The 22,676-nt window shown below is 42.3% G+C and overlaps 1 protein-coding gene across 2 annotated transcripts in view; it reads right to left on the bottom strand.

The window, feature by feature from the left end:
- The window catches only part of LOC8035715 (triple functional domain protein), a 259,166-nt gene that overhangs the window by 93,771 nt on the left and 142,719 nt on the right, over positions 1 to 22,676 (bottom strand). For both annotated transcript variants that reach the window (XM_042287363.1, XM_042287364.1), the window contains 11 exons: positions 19,332 to 19,464; positions 15,089 to 15,166; positions 12,955 to 13,122; positions 12,789 to 12,845; positions 7,881 to 8,002; positions 7,482 to 7,548; positions 7,288 to 7,400; positions 7,042 to 7,201; positions 6,573 to 6,665; positions 3,072 to 3,206; positions 2,796 to 2,981 (listed from right to left, as the gene is read on the bottom strand). In XM_042287363.1, the coding sequence (XP_042143297.1) occupies positions 2,796 to 2,981; positions 3,072 to 3,206; positions 6,573 to 6,665; positions 7,042 to 7,201; positions 7,288 to 7,400; positions 7,482 to 7,548; positions 7,881 to 8,002; positions 12,789 to 12,845; positions 12,955 to 13,122; positions 15,089 to 15,166; positions 19,332 to 19,464 (1,312 nt within the window). The remainder of the gene's footprint in view (positions 1 to 2,795; positions 2,982 to 3,071; positions 3,207 to 6,572; positions 6,666 to 7,041; positions 7,202 to 7,287; positions 7,401 to 7,481; positions 7,549 to 7,880; positions 8,003 to 12,788; positions 12,846 to 12,954; positions 13,123 to 15,088; positions 15,167 to 19,331; positions 19,465 to 22,676) is intronic.

Here is a 22,676-nt window from a genome sequence, read left to right as displayed (position 1 = left end):
CGCAGCTGGCCGGGACCTCCACACAGCACAAGCGACAAAACACACCAAAAAAAGAAAGAAAAAGGGAAGAGTGAGACCATAAAAAAAAATCATAAAAGGTTAAACAAGCAACAAAAGAAAACTCAGTAAATTCAAACAGCAAAAAAAAAAAAAAAATAAAAAAAAAAACTGGCAAAGCAATAATGGAAAAAGATCAACAAAGTTAAGGCGTTCCAAGTGTGATTGCACAACCATTGTTGTCCACACACTCGACTTGTCTAAAACTTTTACAGTGAAGCTGTAAAAATCTTAGACAAGGGATGTTTGGACTGTTTGATATCAACCTCTACCAGCCAAAGAAATTTTTGTGTTGTTGGCATTGTAAGCAAAAAAACTCCCGGCGAACAACCGGTGAACAAAACATTCCTTTTTTTTTTTTTAGCTTGACAAGAAACTTTGTGGAGAGGCACTCCGCGCAGATCACACTGTCTCAGCAGTTGTTTTGGAGGAAACTGTTGATGGTGCCCTGTCCTTCTACAGCACGAACACGGTTCTGATGCTTTCGTGAAGCAATGTGTATCTTGATGTCGGGCTTGCCACTATGCGAAACGCTCGCATCACAGGCGCACATGGTACAAAATCCATACTTGTCAGCTTTTTGCAAAGCGACAAAGCACGGAAACTCAGTCGTGTATGATCTCAGAAATACTTGCAAGCACTTCTTCTTGGCTTTTGAAAGCGCCATCAATCATTACAACTGAACTCGGGGAAACACAGTAGTTCGGCGTTCCGCACTTCACTTGACGACCTGACAAAGCCAACTGAAGCCTGCGCACCCATGATCATATAAGCTGTGTTCCAAAATGTGCTTGAATTTACTCAGGAGTAGAGGTTTCGTACCTTGGCGTTTGAAAATCTACCCTCGTTTTACGCTGCTGTTCCGTGTTGGCACGTGGTAACCTGCCGGAGTAACCTAAATTTACTCTCGAGTAACTCGCACTGACACACACGTGATGATTATAGTAGAAAGAAAAAAAAAACCTAACTGTGGTTGTTTTTCGGGAGATTGGAGGTCGCGTCCGTACAATTGGGAGATGTGATCAAAATTCGGGAGGCTCCCGGACAATTCGGGAGAGTTGGCAGGTATGCAGGCATTCTAGGAAGCTTGTCAACCGACTTTGATCTAGTAACGCACTCCGCTGGACTGGACGCTGCTTCTTGTCGCGAGTCTAGTTTCTTTTTCATTTTGAGGGCTAAGTCCCTAGTTTTGTGTTTCTGCGTGTTTTGCCTGAGGGCATCTGTTTGCCTTCGGGCGTGCTGTGCCTTCGGGAATGCTTTTTGCCTGCAGGCGGTGTTTTTTTCCCCGTTTTGGGAGTGCAGTGTTGCATGGGCCAGCCGAGCAACGAGACGACGACAATCATTCAAGCCTGTGATCAACCCAGCATCAATGAGCCTTTGAACGTTCCCCTGGACTTCGGGTCCACCCGTTAAAAGCTGAACCGCATGTAAGCGATTTAGCAAGCTTGAGACGAGCGACGGTGACAAAGATTTCTCACTGTCGCTCATCCCTTTGGTCGCTTGCTCCCATCGCATTCATGTAGTTTGCCTCGTCGCGCAACTGACCGAGCGACAGCGGGTCCTCACCGCCGTCGCTTGTTTCGTTGCTCACCAAATCACTTACATGCGGTTTATACTTAAATCTTTTGTTTTCCGGAACTTTAATTTTATTTGCGCTGATGAACCCTGGTTCCCAACTGCATTTGTACTGAAGCGGCACATTGTTTCGTTGTGTTTTGGTTTTGTGTTCGGTTTGTTTCTTCGTAGCCATCGGTGTACTCTGTGGTAAACGCTTGTTAGCGTTTTGTTGGTAGCTTATTCGTATTGTCGCTGCATGCCACTTTTCATCGCCTAATTACATTTTTTTTTAATTTGAACTTCGCGTTTTGTTGCCTCTTGACTTCACAACGGGCGTGAACCATATCACTTGTCACCGATCTGAATCTGCCATTTCTCTTTCTAAGTAAATCATAGTTTTTCAAACAAAGTTAAAACTTTTTATTATTTTTTCCCCCCACTTCGTAACAGTCTTTCGTAGATTGAAGTCTTATGGCACAGCAGTGGCAAAGGCCATAATCTGTCAAATGCACTAATTGTTATTATATCACAGATGAGGAAAAATTAAGAAAGGAAGTGGTCAATAATAAACTAAAAGGTACATGTAGAGTAGAGCCTTTTTTTCTCAAAGTTTGTTAAAAGGCAAAGACAAGGTCAGAAACCCTCCATAAGAAAACAGTTACGAATCTTGGCCATCGATTAAACACAACCAATGCAGAAGGCAGACAATCTATAAATATAAACACTTCTATGCGAGGTATGAGAAACTCTTAGCTCAAATGTAAAGTGCCATGGAATATGTTTAATCCCTTCTAGAAGAACAAACACATGAGAAGTGCATTATCTTTTTCCTAAAATACATTCAAGAGTCCCACAATCTCTACCTAAAGGCTCTCAACCAAGTTACCAAAATAAAGTTCAGACTTAAAGGCATAATAAATAAATATTAATGCACAGCTAATCAAATATTCCAAGCAAAACCATCTGTGGCAATAAGCCAAAATGCTCTGTCATAATATCTAATATGACACAATAAAAAGAGACATGCATCAAAACCAACATGCAATGTGCAATGTAAAACTAGGTGGTGAAGTTTAGTAGTAATTAAACACCCTCCATGACTAAAACCGCCAGCGAGTACTGATCCTTCAGTTGGGCCAAGTGTGTAACGCACTGAGCAGCATTCTTTGTACAGCACTCACCTGCAAGTGGTTCTTGTAGATGTATGCCTGGTTGGAAAAGTGTGTCTTTACGCCCACTGCTTCACTTAGAATGATGATCTGCTCGAAGAGGAACACTTGACGCTCCCGAAACTTGGCACCTGATGATGGCTCGCTCACCAAGAGCAGCCCCTGGAGCAATAGCTTGCCCTGGGCAGTGATTTTACCCTGCAGGAACAGCAAAAACAACCTGCATCAAGCTCTCCTCACAGATTTGTGCACTGCAAGTGGAGGCCCAGTGTCCAACAGGAAACTCACGTCAAAGCCTTGCAACCTCCCAACATTCATCATGTCATTGGCAGCTTTGGGGACCACGTGCATGATGTGCACTGCTTTTCGTAAATCTTCGGCTTCTTTGTGCAGTTGAGCCCTCTCCGTGTACTTGAGAATGTCCTGGAAGCAATAGGAAAAAAAGATTTTAGTACTACCTAGATCAGCTACTAGACAAACAAATTTGCGCTTTCAACCAAATCCTTTAGAGGAATTGCAGAAAATGATTCACTACTCTGCTAAAAATGTTTTCATTTCAGGGTAGTAATAGAAGTTTTGAGGATGTACACACCTAATCAATGAAAGAGACTTAGTTCAATTTAAGAGTATTTGGAAACCAAATATGATTATGATAGCTACATTACTTAAATAAAAATTGCTCAATTTTTTTAAAAACTTCAGAGAAGTAAACAGAAAAACAAAATGCTATTTTCATTACATAACCCAATTTTTTCTGTTGTAAAGTGAATTCTTACAACATCCATTTGCTGCAAAGTGAATTTGTTTTAAAGTAAACAAAGTGAAATATTTTCATATGTTGTCAAGACCGGTTATAACGAAGTCGGTTATAACAAAATAGCGGCTACAGCGAAGCGATCACGATTTCTCAGTCCCCTTTGCACTTCGTTATAATCGAAGTCGGTTATAACAAAAGAGCCGGTAGAGCTAAGTGCTTGGGAGAAGAGCGTGTTGGTTTAAGTCACAGATGAGGAAAGAATAAAACAATTAAAACAGGGACAACACAACCACATTCTGTTGATGAAGTCAACGGGATTTCCGATTCCCGTTGACTTCATTATAACCGGTCTTGACAGTGTTATGCTCGATATAGTTTGCTCAATAGTTTGTTCAATATAGTATAGTTTATGAGGTTGCAATAAAATCTACAACCTGACATAAATAATCTACATGGAAGTTTGTGGATGAAAGTATCATTTGAAAGAAACAGTGCATGCTGTACTACTTCCTTCTGAATTCTCACGATATGAAAATTGAGAAGGAAATGATGAAATTCTCAGATACACTGCAAGAAATCCATATCCATGATTTAAATAATTAATTCATAAATAATCAAACTATTTATAATATTAGCATGTATAGAGCTTCCTGCATACATGCTATGTATACTGCCTCGACATGATTACCAGCACCCTTTTTTTTTTTTTTTAATAGCTGTAAGATACCACTTACATTACCATAATTTGTGTAAAGCTACAATTTTGACTTGTTTCATTGTAATAAGATAATTCAATGTTGTAACTGTTAAGTCAGTCTCATAAGACACTAATAAACATAGTCAAACTTTAGAAAACCATCCATTTTAAAGCATTTAGCACGAGACAAAAAATGCATAGTGCTGCCAGAACGAACAGCAGTAGTAAGGACCATGACAACTGAACGCTACATGCAATCCTCAAAATTACACTGCTGTGGTAGTGTGATAAAAAGTGATTAATGGATTAATGATGCAGTGCATACATATATCACTGTAGTAAGACTGAAAGTCCCTAAAGCTCAAAAATATGGCAGCTGTTTCAATTCTCCTTGAGAAAGCATGGAGAGGAAAGGACTACTTTATATGAATTAGGAGGTGGCAGAATGAAGCTTAAAATGGTCAAGTAAATTCTTTCAGAGAAATAAAGTGTTGAAAATTTCGGAGGGGAAAAGTAAAAATAGTTCATTCACCCATGTCAGAACTACAGTACAACCCGATTGATTCACCCATGTCACAATTACAGTGCAACCTCATTGATACATTCTCGGTTGATATATTTTCTCGGCTGTTACATTCATGAACCCCAGTCCCATTGAACTGCTGTCGAGATGGGTCTGCTAATTTCCTGTTTATTCCGTTTGCCCTCCCGAATGTTACGTTCAAAAACCGCCAATCTATGTGACGTGAAAGGCCGCCCATCCATGCTCGCCCTCTTCCTTTTGCCCCACTTCTTTTCCACCTCTTTGCCTCTGGACCACACTTTTCGTTTGGCCGGGAGGGCACAACTTTGGACTGGGCTCGAGAGGGATTCAGGCTTTTACAACAGCCCGCTCATCTTTCCATCTCTTTCTTTATCGCTTGCACGTCTGCTGCACTCGATGGCTTGGTTCCCCTGGTTTAGCTACTGCATCTACTCGCATAATGAACACACTTTTTTTCTGAAAAATTGACACATATTTGGGGGGTGCATTCATTACGCTGGGTAAAATTTTAGCATTTACACTTTGCGTGAATGTCATTTTAGATGCCAATACGACATGGCAAGGTACTGTGGCACGTCTCCACTGACAGAGGCACACCCATGGCTGGTTGCGGGTGCGCCACAGTAACCTTACTCTATAAATTGCAAACCTTTTTTAGGGCGCTTTTGGAATACCTTTTGCCGAAGAAAAAGCGCCCTACCAAACTCACTCAGCACGGAGAGTGACGTGACCGTTCTTAGGCCTAACCACTTTCATGATATCACTGTCCAAAAGTGGATCACAGACGACGGCGCGTTTGCTGACATCAATACATCCGATGGACGAAGCATGTCCGGGGCTGGGCAATTCCTTGACTCGAGCTTCGCTAGGCGTGCACCCCGCTCGGTTTCATAGTTGATCACTTCCACAACCACGCAATTGCAGCCATTACAAGAGCGGCTTGGCTTGGCTTGGCCTATCCACTTGGTAGCAAAAGAAAATTGGCTTCAAGACTCGCAGAGGAAAAAATTTGAAGTGCGTTCATTACGAGAGAAAAAGAAAAAAGTCAAAATATTGATGCCCGTTGTGAAGTGTGCGGTCATTATGCGAGTAAATACGGTAGTTTCATTTTGTGTGGAGACCGACCGCGTCATGCTTTACCACTTCGCACCTGCATGCTAGGAATGGCCGGTGATGCAGGGGAGCGTACGGATTAATTCAGGGGCTCACAAATTTTGCTCACTCTTATAGCCAGACATCGCTTGGTTACGATTATACGATATAGTTTGCCAAAGTCAACCCAATGTTGACTTTGGCAAAACTTGCCAAAGTCAACGTTGGGCAACGTTTTCCTACGACCGAATTAGTATTAACTTGTGGCGCCATCTCCCGATAGGTGCAGCAAGCAGATGAGGCACTCTGTTGTCTGCTCACAGCGTTTATCGGGCGATAGCGCCGGAAGTTAATAGTGTCGCTAACTCGGTCGTCTGCAAACGTGTCCAACAATGACTTTGTCAAGTTTGTTGACCTCGTTTTTTATAGGAAGAGAACTATGCCTTTGAAGTTAGACAAGGTAAAACTGACCTGCTCAATGCACATTTGGTATAAGTTTGAGTCTCCTGTATGCAGGTACCGATTTTTTCCGGTGCATGTTACGGCATCGGATCAACTAGAGCCACTCGTATATAGCCCCAAAGGTGTTATCGGCCGTTACGTTTTTCCGGATCATGCATTTCTTTTACCATCATCCTCTGAACACCTCATCGATCAGGTTCTACTGTATCAATTCTTGGAAAGCTACAAAACAATCACCTTTAGGAGTAACTGGTATTTCATGATGCGCTGAACTGGTTTTATGAGCAAATCAGGCAGCTGTAGTTTGTGGCCAAGCTTTTGACGGATTTCCTGAAATCAGAAAAAAATGTGTGGATAAGTAGTGCAACTAGCTCAAATTCAAAGCCAATGCATAACCAGAAAGGAGAAAATTCCTTCTTTCGATTCATAAAATAGGGGGGGAAAAAGGAAGGGGGGGGGGGGGGGGAGGGAACAAGGGGCTGATCATATGGCAAGTACCTAGAATACCAGAGAATGGTTTGTAATGTCTCTTCAGGAGAAAACACATGTTCACATGTTTAATTGAAATGATAATTTTATGCTATTAAAAAATTAACTCGCAGCAAGCTTTATGATCTACCAGGGCCTTTAAACAAGCACTTTTCTTGGTATGTTTACTGCAGGCACTCATGGAATCGTAGAAGAAAAGAAGAGAGGCACTACTCACTTCGAAATAGGTCTCAATGTATTCAGAAACAATGTACTCCGATTTAGGCTTGTTCTGACAGTACACCACATACATGTTGAGCCTCCTTTCATAGCGCCGAAAAAGCAGGCCAAGTCTTTCTGGCTCTTCTAAGCACTTCTCTAGTTCTGCTTGAAACAGGCTGGAAAAATGTTAAAACAAAATATTAAAAACATACAATTCAAGAATTCAACAAAGTCAATAGTATCTGTCTAAAAATGCACATACTCCCGGTGCCATTCGTAGATAGCTTCTACATTTCCAAATATAATCTTGTCTTTTCCGTTTTTGAGGTCCTCGGGCATGGGCACTTCTCCGGACTGCATCATTGCAATGTACCCCTGCGATGAAACAAGTATGTTCCATTAGTCCAATGCTCAGACTACAAAACACAGAATACTAAGGCCAGGCAATGCATGTACCTCCACAATGTAGCCGAGGTCAATGACATACTGCTGCTCTGTGTCGACAAGTTCCTTTAACACAAAGCTGCAAAGGCAACGTGAACTCTAATCAAGCCACTTTCACACAAACTTTTAGAGCGCGGCTCTTAGGCACCCGCTTCCGGCTTGAGCGGCGTCGGCGTCGCTGTAACCGTGAGGTCACGTGACCCCCCCCCCCCCCCCCCCGCCTCCCCAGGTCACATGACCCCCCAAGGTAATGGACCCCCCAAGGTAATAAACCCCCCCCAAGAACACATGACCTTCAGTACCCTTCCTTCCACCTCCTCAAGAGCTGCGCTCTAATTCGGCGTTACAGGGAGTTGTAAATGGCTTTCTTTTTAACATGTGCATAGAAATAATGATAAAATCAAAACCTACCTTCGCTTTTGCAAAAATTTCTCCCGCTCCCTTCCGTCAGGTACAATCGTTTCTAGGCAGCCTTCTTGTGGGTCTTCCTGAGAGGTTGTGGTCTCCGAGTCATCATCCTGAGCGATCAGTATCTGCATTGCAAAGACAGGGCACAAGTAAGTTTAAAACATTCAAATGTCCAGACAAGCACTCGTGACCCAAAGACATGAGACAAAATGACAGAGGTAAACTTAATTCTTGGTCTTGTTAGCTCAGGGTGCACACCTGTTGTGGCCAGGGGAGAGCAATTAAGCCCGAAATTAACAAAACCCATATATGTACACCTAACCATGACTTCTGAATCAACAACATCACTACGTCTACATATCCACAGTTTAAACAGAAAACAATGCAGAGAATGAGTCGTCTGCTTCTTGCACAGGAGTTGCAGTGACATCAGAACGGCGCCAAGCTCTTGTTGGCCGACTGAAAAAAATAGTGGGTAGACCTCAAGAAATGTAGCAGTAAGGTCTATCCACTATCCTTTCAATCGAAGCCAAATCAGAGCTCGGCGTCGTTCTGACGTCACTGCAACTCCTGCGAGAAAAGCAGACCACCTGCAGTCCGCATTAGACATGTGTTGTTTAAAAAAAGAATGACAGGATTTCGGGCATCGTATATACTAAGTTGTGCACTGAAGATAGCTACGAAGACAAAATGTGGAAGTTTCAGCCTACAATGTCATCGGAATGAATTACTAGCAATTTCAAAAAATTGTCTATCTGGAAACAATGTCTCAGCCTGCAGAGAACACAATTAACCTCTGTGTTTCGGGGGACATGATAATGCCACAGCCTCAAAAAAGTTTACATTTCATCACAGCTAGGGTTACCTTTAAGAAAGCTTCAGCTTTCAATGCTGCACAGTTCCCTTAGGCAATATGAGAAAACAGTTAATTTTTCTTCGAAATTCAGTTCTTTGGAGGTATAAACTGTAGTTTCTGTCACTTCCAATGTTCCTTTATACAAGCACTTCTGTGCAGTCCAAGGCGTAAAGAGACATTTGGAATGCAATTTTCCAAGAAAATTTATTTTATGATGAAATATTCACATTGTGAGGCGATTCTGACAGAGCAGAGCCAAGGAAGGAAATTGAGCTAATTAATCCTCTCCACTTCTCTCTCGCAGCTTGTCGCAGTACGTGGAGGAGGTATGCAGTCCCCTCCTCTGCGCCCCATCCAGCTGACTTGCAACACAACTGAAATAATGGGCTCTTGGGGTACCAGTATGAATGGGCACATTGAGTCTGTGCTCCTTTACTCCTACTCCGACGTTCCAAGTTCCACACTCCAAGTGCAGCAACTAAACGGAGCATAGCATACAGGAACCCAATCACTAACACCCCGAAATAATCTTTGAGTCGCAGCGTCATGCACTTCCTGCAGTAAGGTTAAGATATATATGAAACCAAATGTCATCAATATCAGCGACAGAAGCCGGAATTATATCGAAAATAAATACTACGGCAGCCCTTGCGTACCAGGTGAGTGTGAAGTAAATGCTTTATACTGCCGCAGTGTATAGAGACTCGCATAGGGCCCAGGGGCACCAATATATTTCTTAAACATCCTTCCCAACTTAAAAAAAAAAAAAAAAAAAAAAAAATTTTTGGACTGGCACATTCATTGGGGAAACTTAAAACTTGTCAAGGATATTCAGGAGTTTTGTCTTGCAGCACAAGGGCAAGACCCATTGATGTGCCATCCGCACACAATTGTTCAAGATAGCATGCTAATTCACTCTTAGGTGAGACACATGAACAAGCCTCTTCCGGAACACTACCGTAATATCCCGAGTCATCGCCCACCCCTTCAAATACCCCAACGTTGACTCCGCGATCCGCGAACATTCATCCTACTTAAATGACGCGGCCGCAGACCTTACAGTTGGAGGACGTCCGTGACAAAGTAAAACAAGGGCAGATTTCCTCCGCGAGCGACCTCGAAGTCGTAGTGTATCCGCGCGAAAAGAAAACGACAGAGGAAAGTTTGTTTTGCTTGCAAAAAGATGGTCCCGAGGTAAAAAAAAAAAAAAAAAAAAGTCGGAAAGATAACGCAAGCATTAACCCGAATCGCGAGGTTAGCGAACGCCCCATATCCTGGAATGTAACTGCGGAGTGTAAGATCAAGAGCGTCCCATTTTGAGCTCAGTGTTCGTGGTGCCGTCCACGTCACGCAGAAACGCCGCCTTTACCCGCGTTGATGGCACGCCGTGCACGAACGCACGCATGTATGCACCAAACAAGAAAGTGGCGCAAGAGCTTGCGATTGACAAGGCGCCCGACTTGGCCCAACGCCAAAGTATTTGCCAACGCGATCGCCGGCTTTCCCGCTTCCCCAGCATCGCTCTTCGTCGCTTCTTTGGTTCGCTCGCTCGCACGTTGCGCCTGGTTGGTTTTTCTATTTTCTTGTAAACTGTTTTTTTTTTAACTAACAAGGAATAAACAGTAACGTGCTTTCACGGAACAAACGTTCGCGCTGTACGCCGATCGGCGGTGTTCATGGCGCGTATGCAAGCACTTCGCGCCAGTAAAACATTCTTTCATGAGCATTTCTTGTACAAAGCAATAAAACTAATTCGAGTTTTGAGTTCAGTGTATTTCTTCTGCAGCCGCGCTATATACGCAAAAAAAAAAAAAAATCCTTTCTTTTCGATGTTTTAAACTTTTTGTGTTCACCAACCGAGACATGGCCCACCCCCCCCCCCCCTTTTTTTTTATGAATTTCAGGCGGCAGTGGGGTGGGCGATGACTCGGGATATTATGGTATACTTTTTCAGCCTACACCCGAGCGCAGCGGATGTCACGAGCCATTGGAGCCAATCCAAGATTGTGCGAGTGTCACGCGACCTTGGAGAGGGGGCACAGCGACGCGCGGAAAGCGTATCACGGGTTACGTCCAAAGAACGGGATTGGCTAGCACCCGGTGCATAGTCCGCACCTGGTGCTTAGTCGACACGAACATCTTCTCATAGACAGCACACGTTTACAAATGTCTGCTTTTTAGCTCACAATAAAGCCTATAATGTGCATAAATCATCATTAAAGGGGTCATGAAACGCTTTTCCAACTTTTTCCTGTTTCGCTTTCCTCCTCAACTCATAAATCGCGCATTCCACCAAACAGTTCAAGAAGACGAAAAGAAGGGAGGCCCCTCTCGCTCGGAACCTGGTTTGTGTAATCCCCGGACACATCCATTCTCCCCCTAGAAGATTAGCCCGTCGCTCAAAACTCAGACAAAAGTTCCTTTCCCTAGCCCGTTCACCCCTAAGCTGACAGTGCTGTGGAAGCTACGTGCTCCTTGGGCTAACCACACTTTTGCCACGTAAGCGTGGCAAATGTGGCTGCAGAGAATGAAGTCAGGTGATGAAACGGAGGTGGCTGATTGGTCCGGCAAGCGCGTAGCTTCCACCACAATGTCAGCTTAGGGGTGAAGGTACTAAATGAGGTCCGGTTTTGTGTGACGTCAGTTTGGACCCGATGACACGCTTTTGGGACCGCGGATGTATCCCCGTGAAAAGGCAGAGCGGTTACGAAGGGGAGAAGGAACGAAATAGTCCGCTGTGTTTTCAAATTTTCGCACTGAATGTCAGGCTTTTGACTTTTTACCTTTTTTCTTTTGGCCCACTGAACGATGTGCTATTAGTAAAATCCCAATCTAAAATGATTTATCCCAACCCAAAAATCGTTTCATGGGCCCTTTAACATACACTTTCGTGCACAAGTCACGTCTCGTCATAATAAACGATCTTGAAAAACATAATTCCTGTATAGTCCGCACGCGTAGATAGTCCGCACAGCCAGCAATTTCAACTTTTAAACATGTACAGTCCGCGGACTATAGCCCGAAAAATACGGTAGCGTTCGCTGTGTCTCGACGTAAGGTGAAACGGAGTATAACTGGTGTTTTAGCTTTCCAACTGAATCATCTTAACCCGCTAGGCTAAACATTATTCAACTGAAAAAGGGCAGCAGTTCGGCCACCCCTTTGTCTTGACAACTTTTCTGTCAGCATAGACATTTTTTTGGAGGAAGAGACAACACGGAATGCAAAGAAGCCACTTGCGCTTTGAGAAAAACTTAGTGCACAAAGAGTGCACTCAAGCGTTAGTCTCCGATGGCACTCCTGTACATTTAGCAAACGGAGCACCAAGGTCTTGAGCTTCGGAGCACGGACTTAGCGCGCCCAGTGGTAATGAGGTATGGTGACAAAGGTGACACCCCTTTTTTGCCACAGTGCATACAGGTGCTTCAATCCCACGAGCCATGGCTGCTCTGAATTTCTCTCCACGTGAAATGGGCGGTAATACACTAGCGGATTAAAGCAGCATGCAGCTTCAGCTGTTGGGTGTGAACGGAAAAGCATGGGATGGATGAAAGTAATGAAACATTGCTCAGTGTTGCTTGAGTTGTAGCTGACCCACTGGCAGCAGGCCTGTCAAAAAGCTGATGCTAGCGTTATAATAACAATTTTAGTTTGGATCCCAGCACCATTTCAATAACAAAGTCAAATTTCGAGGTTTTACATGCCAAGTCAATGAAGGGCATCTGCCGTGAGGAGGACTAGGGATTAATTTCGACAACCTGGGGATCTTCTGACGTGCAGTCGAAATCTCGATTACTTAGTGCCTTCTTCACAAGAAGCCTTTGTCAGACTGCAGGCACCTCAACTCAGATTCGCACCTGCCACCTGGGGATTCATAGGCCGGCGCTTTGCCTCAAAGCCACCCAGACAGCTGTCATTTCAATGGAGTATTTTGGTTATGATCATATCATACCCCACTAAAGTGATACCAGCCATTGGCTTCAAATCAGACTTTAAACAAAATTTATATATATATATATAAAAAAAAAAAAAAAAAAAGAAAACCAAAGACACACCTGTTTCTCTTTGGATGGTAGCTCGAGTACACAGGGTAACGTTTTTTCTTCGGGCTCCTGTAAGAAAACAGGGCAAGAAAAATGAAAATGAGCCACATCTCACCTTCTGAAAATCAGCTTAAGCCTGCAAACACAGGACTCTAGTTCTCGCCAGACAAATGCTTACTGCAGGGTCGATCGTAAAGTCGGGAGTCTGCTGGGGCTTGAACAGGTGGTCTTGGATCTCCATGGGAGGGGGCAACTCACAAACCTCCTCCTCTTCCACAGTCCCGCCAGGGTCAACATCAATCGAAGAGGACTTTGAGCCAACACAGCACTTCTGTTGCGTTGAGTGCTGCATCAAGCATGTAGAAACATACACACTTTCAGTTACATTACAAATGCAAGCAACTCCACTCCAGAGTCCTTCAATACGCTACTGATCATGAAACTTTGGCCGAAGTTAGGTACAAGGCCAACAGTTGACACCAGGTTTGCCACATCCTTAAGGGGGCATTTTCATTTAGCAACTGCACTCCAGCGAGCTACTTCAAATTAGTGATTACAAGTAGTTTAAAAAAAAAAAAAAGCTTTCAGACGCTGACATTTTGTTGTGCTTCTATATGATTGCAGTACAAACACCGCGCATTCTTTTAATGTGTTAGCATTATGCCCTCGTACATGCGCTGACCATGCACTGGTTTGGAGCACACGTATATAAAGTTTGTAACGTCGTCATGGGATAATGCCACAGCCCCACTGGCTGCAGAAACTGGCTTGGAAACACATTCTGCAAGCACCAACAGATGGTGGCGGGGTGCATATTTCAAGAGGATTGACGACAGGACGCATAGCAACGGAGGCCGCACAGGATTGGCTGGTTATCAAAAGTGATGGCCTGACGTAACGCCTAGCAACCGAAGATTGCTGGCGACGTCTCCCTTTGTCAATCTTGGAGCCGCGCAGTGGGGGACGGCGAGTGTATCGCTGGGCCGCGTGTTAACCGTCCCTGGCCACCCGTACATGCTGCCTTGCATTGCCCCACCGGCAACCCTAGTACATCCTTGTCCCGCTGTCCCCCACTGCACCTCAGTAGCTAGATGTCACGTCACCACTCTCCATAGCCAGCCAATCCTGTGCAGCCACCGTCCTTCATGCACATGCTAAGTGACCTGATCTGGTTGCACCAGGGAGAAGAGGGGTTTCGGGAATGTTCACCCCGTGGAAAAGTGCTCAGAGGCTGCATTCACCATGCTATGTTATATACAACCACAGCAGGAAATGGCAATGCATTTCTTTGGGAATCAGCGTGGCGACAGCAGAGATTTCAGCCGGGTTATTAATCACTAACAATAGCGCTTAAAAAAGCTTTTATCATTTGCTTTAAAAGAAATTAATGCTTTTGCAAGAGAAAAAGAGCCAGGCGATTGGGCGCACGGGCTCGTAGTGCCTCTACTTGATGGCGTAACTCCTAGCCCTCAATTCTGAAGTGGTGTAGAAAAGTCATTTGTAGACAAGAAAAAGGAATACAAGTTAATACTATATTGATGTGTTACAAAAAAAAGTAGGTTTGATCAGTTGTACAGAGCTGAAAACGCTTGCATATAATGAGAAACGTTTCTGTGCGATGACGCGTCACCACAATATAAAAGTGGGTTTGAAATTCCAGTAACAGTTTCTGGCTGCCAGACTCCCAGCGGCGCTGGCTTGATTGATGGCTGGCTCTCTGCCTCCTTGTCGATGCCAGCTCCGCGAACGGTCTTGCACCAAACTCTCCCATAGTGTTGCGGAGAAATTTCGTGAACAGTAGGATATTGCAGAGCTCTGCAATACCCTACTGTTCACGTACCATGCACAGCATTTGCAGACGCACACAACAGTAAACTCTTAACACAAAATGGAACAAATTCCAAACTGCAAGGAATGTGACACCTGCCACCTTCTCTGAGAAGGAAGTTATTCCTAGGAAGCCCGAAAACGCCAAGTTGCAATTGAAATTTGGGGAAAGCAAGGTAGTTAGCTTCCTTTCCATTTGTCATCAGCACAGATTGCCTAAACATAGTAGCATGCCAAGAAATGCTGCATCACTTCCTGAGCAGAGTTTTCGAAAGGTTGCCATGCCATCACATATGGCAATACTGTCCACTCAATAAATAAATAAATAAACAAAAAAAAAAAAAAAAAAAAAAAAACTCTGCCGGGATAAAAATTTGTTACCTGGGAACCCATAGGCTGGCACTTTGTCTCAAAGTGACCGGGACGGCTTGCGACAAGATGTAACATTCAACTACAACTAGAGGAGACCAAGGCACAATATTTACCTCAATGGTATCACTTGGCTTTGATGGAGGCCCTGGAGATGATGACTTGTTACCCATCTCTTCTTTGGAGCTCAGCAACTGCAACAATCAAACATACCAAGCTACTCAGCTTTCTGATCTTCCTTATATGCAGTGATTCGGCTTGTCCGAGTCATTCAGGAGCATTTTGACACAGCCAGGGGTGGAAGCGAGCCTCAGCCTTTTGTAGCAGCTGTTCTTTAGCAGGTGGCAAGCGGGCTAGCCTTTAGTCAAGCAACACTGGGCGACGCATGCCACAGCGCCACTGACGTTACATCGCAGCCGTACAGCCGATATCAGTGTTACCATCCCTCTCTAGCAGATAGTTTCGCTTTTGCCGTAGACGCCTAAAACCAAACTTTGAGCCGTGACCATTTATAAAACTATAGACAATATCAAGAAAAAAAAAATGACACCCTGTAATTCAGGGACACAGACTGAACTCAAACAGTCGTTATCTCAAATTAAAAAAATATTGACCCAAGTTGCCCTTTAAGCCCCAATTAGAATTAAAAAAAAGTGCTTAGGGGTTTCATAAAAAAAAAAAAAAAAATCTGACTGACAAAACTAGCAAGTAAAACCGAATGAAAGGTTTTCCTCACAACAGTTATAACTACTAAAATAAAATTCAATTTTTTTTTCATAACTTGAAAAGCAGAGTAAATTGCTTGGATGCATTATAGCACAGCAGTTTAGAATTTGTGTCTCACAGCAGGACAGCCCCACCCTTTACCTTGTCCTCTTATTGGCTTGCTCTTTTGGTGATCCGCGCGTATTTGCCTTATACGTCATTTATGAAAAAGAAAGTTTACAGATGCAGACCTGCCAACCCTACAATGCTGAAAATACTACAGGGGACGTCAAAAACACTACAATTATGTGAAGAAATATGAAAACTGTCTTATTCTTCAAAACTTGGTCACAAAACATGACTATAATGGGATAAAGCTTGGCGTCATTGCCAACATCATTGCTTGCGTCAGTCGCGACCGAGAATGGGTCACTCCTGAAACTACTAACAACATTGCCGATCTCTTTTTCAGCCATTCCCTTCAGTATCGAAGCTGTCTTGGTTCGAGCACAAGCGTAGTTAGTAGCTTCCCTTTGAGCCCGGGAACATTTTCTGAAAGAGGTCTCCGGCGTAATCAGCCACCGTGATCGGCCCGTTCTGTTCAACAAAAATGCCGTAAAAAGGCATTCTGCTCGGACTGTTTTGTGATCCGTTGATCGGCTAAAGTACCCTCCAAGCTACTCCTTGATTTCAACAGCAAAACTAGTTGACAGAACTGTGATGTCAACATTCTGCGAAATGTTGACATAGCAGCAGCACAAACTACAAAATGCGCACCCCTCCCCCTTATGCAATGTCTTGATAAATGGAAAGTCGGTCGAATAGCTGGGAATTAACGCTTCAAAGTAGTTTTTCCCCGAGATCTTGTTGTAAAGGTGGTTTCAAGGGATCATGTGCAAAAGTTCCGGTAACACAGTGCACGACAAGCGCCACAACCAAAATTGCCAAAAGGAAGATTTCCTAAACAGAAAGTTATTTTGGATTTGGATGGGTGTTAGCGGCTATACCCCTTATCACGAGCAGTAGCTTGCGCCCCCTAGAACACAAGTCGATGTATCAGTGTGGCCAATACCAAATTGCAAACTGGCGAGATGCCCCCCCCCCCCCCCCAGCTCGAGCAAAAACAATTTACTATTTTTTTTTTCTTGTTACAATGGGATCAGAAAAAATTGTACAAATATTGTTGTCAATACGATAACCGTAAGAAAGCGCTGGAAAGCGGGCACTTTACAATAAAATCACAAAACAGGGCAGGTATGCAGATGAGACAACCAATTTTCGCTTTTCTTGTTACATTTATGACAAAAAAGGAGGAGTGTGGAAGCGGTCCCAGCAAAAGTAAACACCCTAAACATGCGGAAAAAAAAAAATTAATCCCAATTGTTTTTTTTTTTGTTTTTTTAAGTTTATAGAGTAGATGTTGATTTTCTGAGAAATTAGATGATCAATAAATACATGCCAACACGCTCTTAAGTGTGTTTGTGCACGCAATGTAATATGTGCGGTATTCCGAGTACATGTGGCCATGGCATACAACAAAACCTTATTAATAACAAATTTGTATTCACAAACTTAAATAATCCTAGGTTTTGTGTAGGCTTCGATGGAACTCTGACAGCTTCATGTAATCAACTTGACTGACAAAGTCGTTTGGTTACAGGCATTATTGCACATGCTTGCCACGCGCGTCTAGACTCCAAGCAGCAAAAGAGAAGAAGCACTCCAAACGTCGCAGCACGGCCGCTAGATTCATGAATTTCCAGAAACAGCTACAACGATACCACCAACTGCTCATGCTCCACAGACGAGGCCTACCAAGGCGCTCTGGCATTTCTTCCCTGCTAGTAGATAGATGCATTCCTACGAAAAAACGCGAGCACAATTTTTTCTTCTTTTTTTTTAAGTGGATTTTTTTGCATGCATAGCGTAAAGGGGCACAACTACTTTTTGTAGAAGCTTGTTTTTGATGGCATATTGTTTGTAGGGCTTTAGTCAATAAAAATGGCCAGTTGTAGATGGCAAGACGTCCTAATAAACTCTCAGCAATGGAAATACATCGGCACTATTTCTCTGGTCCCCACCACCTCCATACAATTTGACCAATGAAAATATTTAAATGCCTATACTACTGCGGGTGTCACTTCTCCACAGTGCCCCAAAGTGTGGAGACAAGCATACTCAATGGAACAAACTAACCTGCCTGAACAGACCATGAATAATGAGAAATATCACAGAATTATCAAGTATTGTCAGTGTTTGATACAAAGATAAAATCTATAGTTTGTCAATCAAAACTTTTTAAAAAAATCTGCACGAGCCAATCGTAACAATCTGGTAGTGTAGTGGAGCCTGAGCTATTAATTAGGAAATTGAGAAAGTCAAATTAACTTGTGGCACACTGTAGGCATTCATTTCTCCCATTTTGGTAAAATGTAGCAGGGTAAGCCTTTTGGCACAGCTTATATGTCACCGTTGTGTAGCAATACCTTCCCCATTTACCAATGGAGTTTTTAATTAAACTTTGAACAACTTGAATCGTGACAAAGTAAATTGCAGAACTGCATTCCCAATAACCCAGTGCAGGCTCTAATACCAAATTTTCAGTTGTATTAAAAGGCTTGGATTTTTTTCCAGGATGCATCAAGGATTTACAAAAAGAATGAATCAGATTGATCCTGGACACATGACTGAGAGCGATGTGCATTACTTGGCATTACTGCATATGCCAAGAAGTTTTTCATTGCTTTGAAATTATATATAGGGTGGTTCAAGTCACCAAGCTCGATCTAAAATGGACCGTAAAAATCAACACCTGCACATAGCCATCTAAACTTTTCGTCAAAAGTGTTATTCACAGGTCGTTTTTTTCTTGTAAAATTACAAAGCGTAACTCTCTTTCTGTAAAAAATAAGGCCAAGGAACTTGCCAGGGTCTACGGCGGGCAGCAACGCAGACGACAGGGGTCCAGTAGCGGGGTCTGTTTGGCGTTCGTATTCATAGATGGCGCTACCTCCTTATCGCGACGGCTCGCGACCACCGTGGTTTATTAAAATGAATATGATCGTTTTGAAATTTAGCTTCGGTTAAAAAATAAATGCGAACAATATAAGCAAAATTTAAAGTAAAAAAAACGCGTCTGCATAACGGCGGCGCTTTTGCTGCCAACGTATTTCGTCTGCGTGTCGTCTGCTATCTTTTCCTGGTCGGCTGCACCTTCAGACGCTGCTCCCGACGCCATCTATCAATACGAACCATAAAAACACCCCGCTACTGGACCCCGTCGTCTGGGTCGCCGCCCGCCACAGACCCTGGCAAGTTTCTTGGCCCTATTTTTTACTAAAAGAGATCTATGCTTTGTAATTTTACAAGAAAAAACCGACCTGTGAAGTACACCTTTGACGAAAAGTTTAGATGGCTACAGGTAGGCGTCGATTTTTACGGTCCATTTTAGATCGAGCCTGGTGACTTGAACCACCCTATATATGTACTTGTACTACAACTGCAAAAGAACTTGTTCATGAACAATATCATTAGTCTACTAAAACAAATTGTGTCAAAGTATTTCTCACCAGCTCTGTTAATAGGTAAAAACAATAAGGCCAACCAGGTTGGGCTTTGTGGGAGTTTCTGGATGCAAGTGTGGCCATGGCCTACCTTGGAGGTATGTGGGACAGCAGGAGGTGCCAGCTTCTTAGAAGGTGGAGTGGGGGTGCCTTTGGCAGCAGCAGGATCCACCTTATCCAGGCGGCCATGGCTCAGCTTTCGCACGGGATTGGTCAGCCACTTTCTGCGCCACACAGAAACCATAGAGGGCACAAAATATGGTTTGTGAGCCTGGAAAGCTTGCTCAGGTAGTTAACACTGGCACCTCTTGGAAGGACTAATGCTTCCAGACAAGGTACTTAGAAATCGCCAAACCTTAAAGGCGTACTCCGGCGATTTGTTTAGTTACCCAACTATATTCTTGAAATCACCGGCCTTTACCCTTTCCGATATGCTATTTAGTATCGCAAAATTCTGAATAGTTGTTGCGAAATCGGCAAGTGAAAACAATGTCCAAACCAGCATTCAAATATTCCCCAGTGCCGTGAAGTCAAGGGAAGGCAGGCATGCAGGTTGGGAGGGCAGTCTAAAAAGAGACTATGCCCAGCATTTGTTTCGTATTACTGCGCGGGTGCTGGAGCGAGCTTCCAAAGCATTCATCTGACACTATGAAACTGCTTGTAATCAATTGAAAACCAAATATACAGTCCAAAGAGTGAATCCTTGCCTTCGCCTGACGTCAGTCATTTTTTCATTCTTGCCAGTAGAAACTTTCACTTTGAAAACATAGTGAGGACCAAAATTGTAAATTCAATAACTTTGCCCCAAAAATTTATTTTGGCCCAATATTTGGGTTAATATTCAAGCAATGTTTGTTACTGTAAAATACTGGAGGAATGCCACCCTACTTTCACCGAAAACTGGGTTTACCTAGACATGGGCACTTTTCCGGTCAAATCGGGTGCTTCATGTACCGTAGAATACCGTGCATCCGCCCATTCCACACTAAGCGCCCATTCCCAAATTTCCTAAATTTGTAGGATCTGAGCAAATATGCACGGTACATTGATATGTAAAACTGATGACCGGACAAGCGCCTGTCCCCCCTTTTTTTGCGATTATCTCTAAATTTTGAGTGGGTGCTTGCCCGGTATTTTACGGTACTATAATTTGAAGAATTCCTAAATCTGGGAAATGTTAGTAGTGGGCGCTTGAACCAAGTGAGCGCTTTTGCAATATTTTACGGTAGTGTCTTTAGCAAATTTACCGGCAAATTTCCACGTTTCCAGAAACTTTCAGCTGGCACACAACTTGACTGAGCCAACTGATTATCGCAAATGTTATTGGGAGTTTTAATCTCAATTCAGGCACGGTTTTGGAGACAAATGTTCAATTTTGACCAAAAAAAGATATGTTTTGGGTGCATTCTTGAAACGAAAGATGGCAGAAATGGCAAGCTTGGCGGATTTTTTGTTTTTGAGTTATTGACCATTGAAGAAGCCGAAGCAAAAACTGACGCTTCCCCCACTGATCAAGGATTGCATGTTTGACCCACTTGCCGTTTCCTCATTTCTCAAAATAAAGCACTAAGATTCTTTTATAACACTCTCAAAGGAGATTTCATTAGGCTTACTTAAAGACTTCTGTTTTGGAATTCATTTAAATATTTAGACTTTAAAGGCTAAAGAAAAATCATATATTTGGAATAATTAAAAAAAAAAGGTTGAACACCTTTTGACGATTTTCAGCAAAGTTTGGCAAGTGAGACTCATTTGAGATATTTTAAAGACCTTAACATCACCAGAAAGCTAACATCTAGCTCTTCTCAATGAATACACATTCATTATATCTACAAAATAAAATCGGTTACATACAATTGAATGAACAAACCTTTAGAAAATAAAGCTAACTCGAATCTGATTTGCTAAAAAATCAAATTTTTTTATTTGCTTCATTTTTTTTTGTAGCAACAATGGTTTCTTGAGACATGTAAATATAATATATCATATTTTGTTTATATGAGTGCAATCAAAGCTTCAACCTTGCCAGACATGCAATGTAGAATGGCAAGCTTCGTTTCAGAGTAAAATACTTTTTACTCATTGAAGTATTAATATTAGGTAATTAACTATACCACGCCACAATGTTGGCCAGAACAGCACCTAGGCTACGTGAGGACACAGTCACGAGGAACAACTGACAAGATTTGAGTTTTAATTGAGGTCATACAAACAGTATACTATATTTTGTGCTTATATTTGCTGATAAACCACAATCACACCTTGCTGCCACTAAAACATGAAGCAAATAAAAAATGATGCTTTTTGAAAAATTCTGTCCTGAATTTGTTGGATTTTCGAAAAATACATTCATTCAAATGTATGCAACATTTTTTTAAACATATTTAATTGGTATTCAATAAAAAGAGCCAAGTTTTAGCTTTCTGGTGATGCCAAGGTCATTAAAATACATTAAATAGGTCACATCAGAAAAATTGCCAAACTATGCCAAAAATGATCAAAGGTCAACATTTTCTTTTCTCTTCAAATCACTTTTAAAAGTAATAACCTTTTTCAATTTATTTAGCATAATAAATCTATTTTGAGAGTGCCACAAGAGTGCAGTATTTTGAGAACAAAATAACAAATGGTCAAAAGTGTGATTCCCTGCAGGTTTCCGAAAATTGGGCAATTTTTTCAGAGCGACCTATTTAAGATATTTTAACGACTTTGACAGTGTCGGAAACCTCAAACTTAGCTCCTTTTTTATTTAATACAAAATCAATATAACATGTTTAAAATAAAATGTTACATTTGAATGAACAAATATTTCGAAAGTCCAGCAGATTCGGGCCAGATTTTCGCAAAGACCTGATTTTCAATTTGCTTCGTGTTTTATTGGTAGCAAGCTACGATTGTGGTTTATCAGCAAATATAAACAAAAATATAGTATTTTGTTTTATGACCACAATTAAAGTTTCAATTCTTGTCAGTTGTTTGTTGCGACTGTGCCCTCAGATAGATGCTATTCTGGTCAACATTGTGGTGTGGTATATAGTTAATACCCTATATTACTACTTCGATTAACATGTAACCTTAAAAATAGGTGAAATTGTGCTTAATGAAAAGCGAAACACATTTCACACTGCAACAAAGCTTGCCGTTTTAAACATGCATCTGACAAGGTTCAAGCTCTAATTGCGTTCATATAAAGGAACTACTATATATTAATATTTTCTAATAAACCACGCTTATACCTTGATATTAATAAGAAAAACTGAGCAGTACATATAATATTTAGATTATATTTATTGAAAAGAGTTAGATATGACCTTACTGGTGATGTGAAGGTCATTAAAATATGTTGTTACACGTAAAAACATGCCAAACTTTGCAGAAAATCGTTCAAAAAAACACTGTTCAACTTTTCTAAAATCAAATGTTTCAAAATTTAAGA

The sequence above is a fragment of the Ixodes scapularis genome, unplaced genomic scaffold, assembly GCF_016920785.2.
Source record: "Ixodes scapularis isolate PalLabHiFi unplaced genomic scaffold, ASM1692078v2 PGA_scaffold9__187_contigs__length_104089568, whole genome shotgun sequence".
Taxonomy (NCBI): Eukaryota; Metazoa; Arthropoda; class Arachnida; order Ixodida; family Ixodidae; genus Ixodes; species Ixodes scapularis.
Note: the sequence above shows the minus strand (reverse complement) of the source record. Positions and strands in the feature narration are given on the sequence as shown.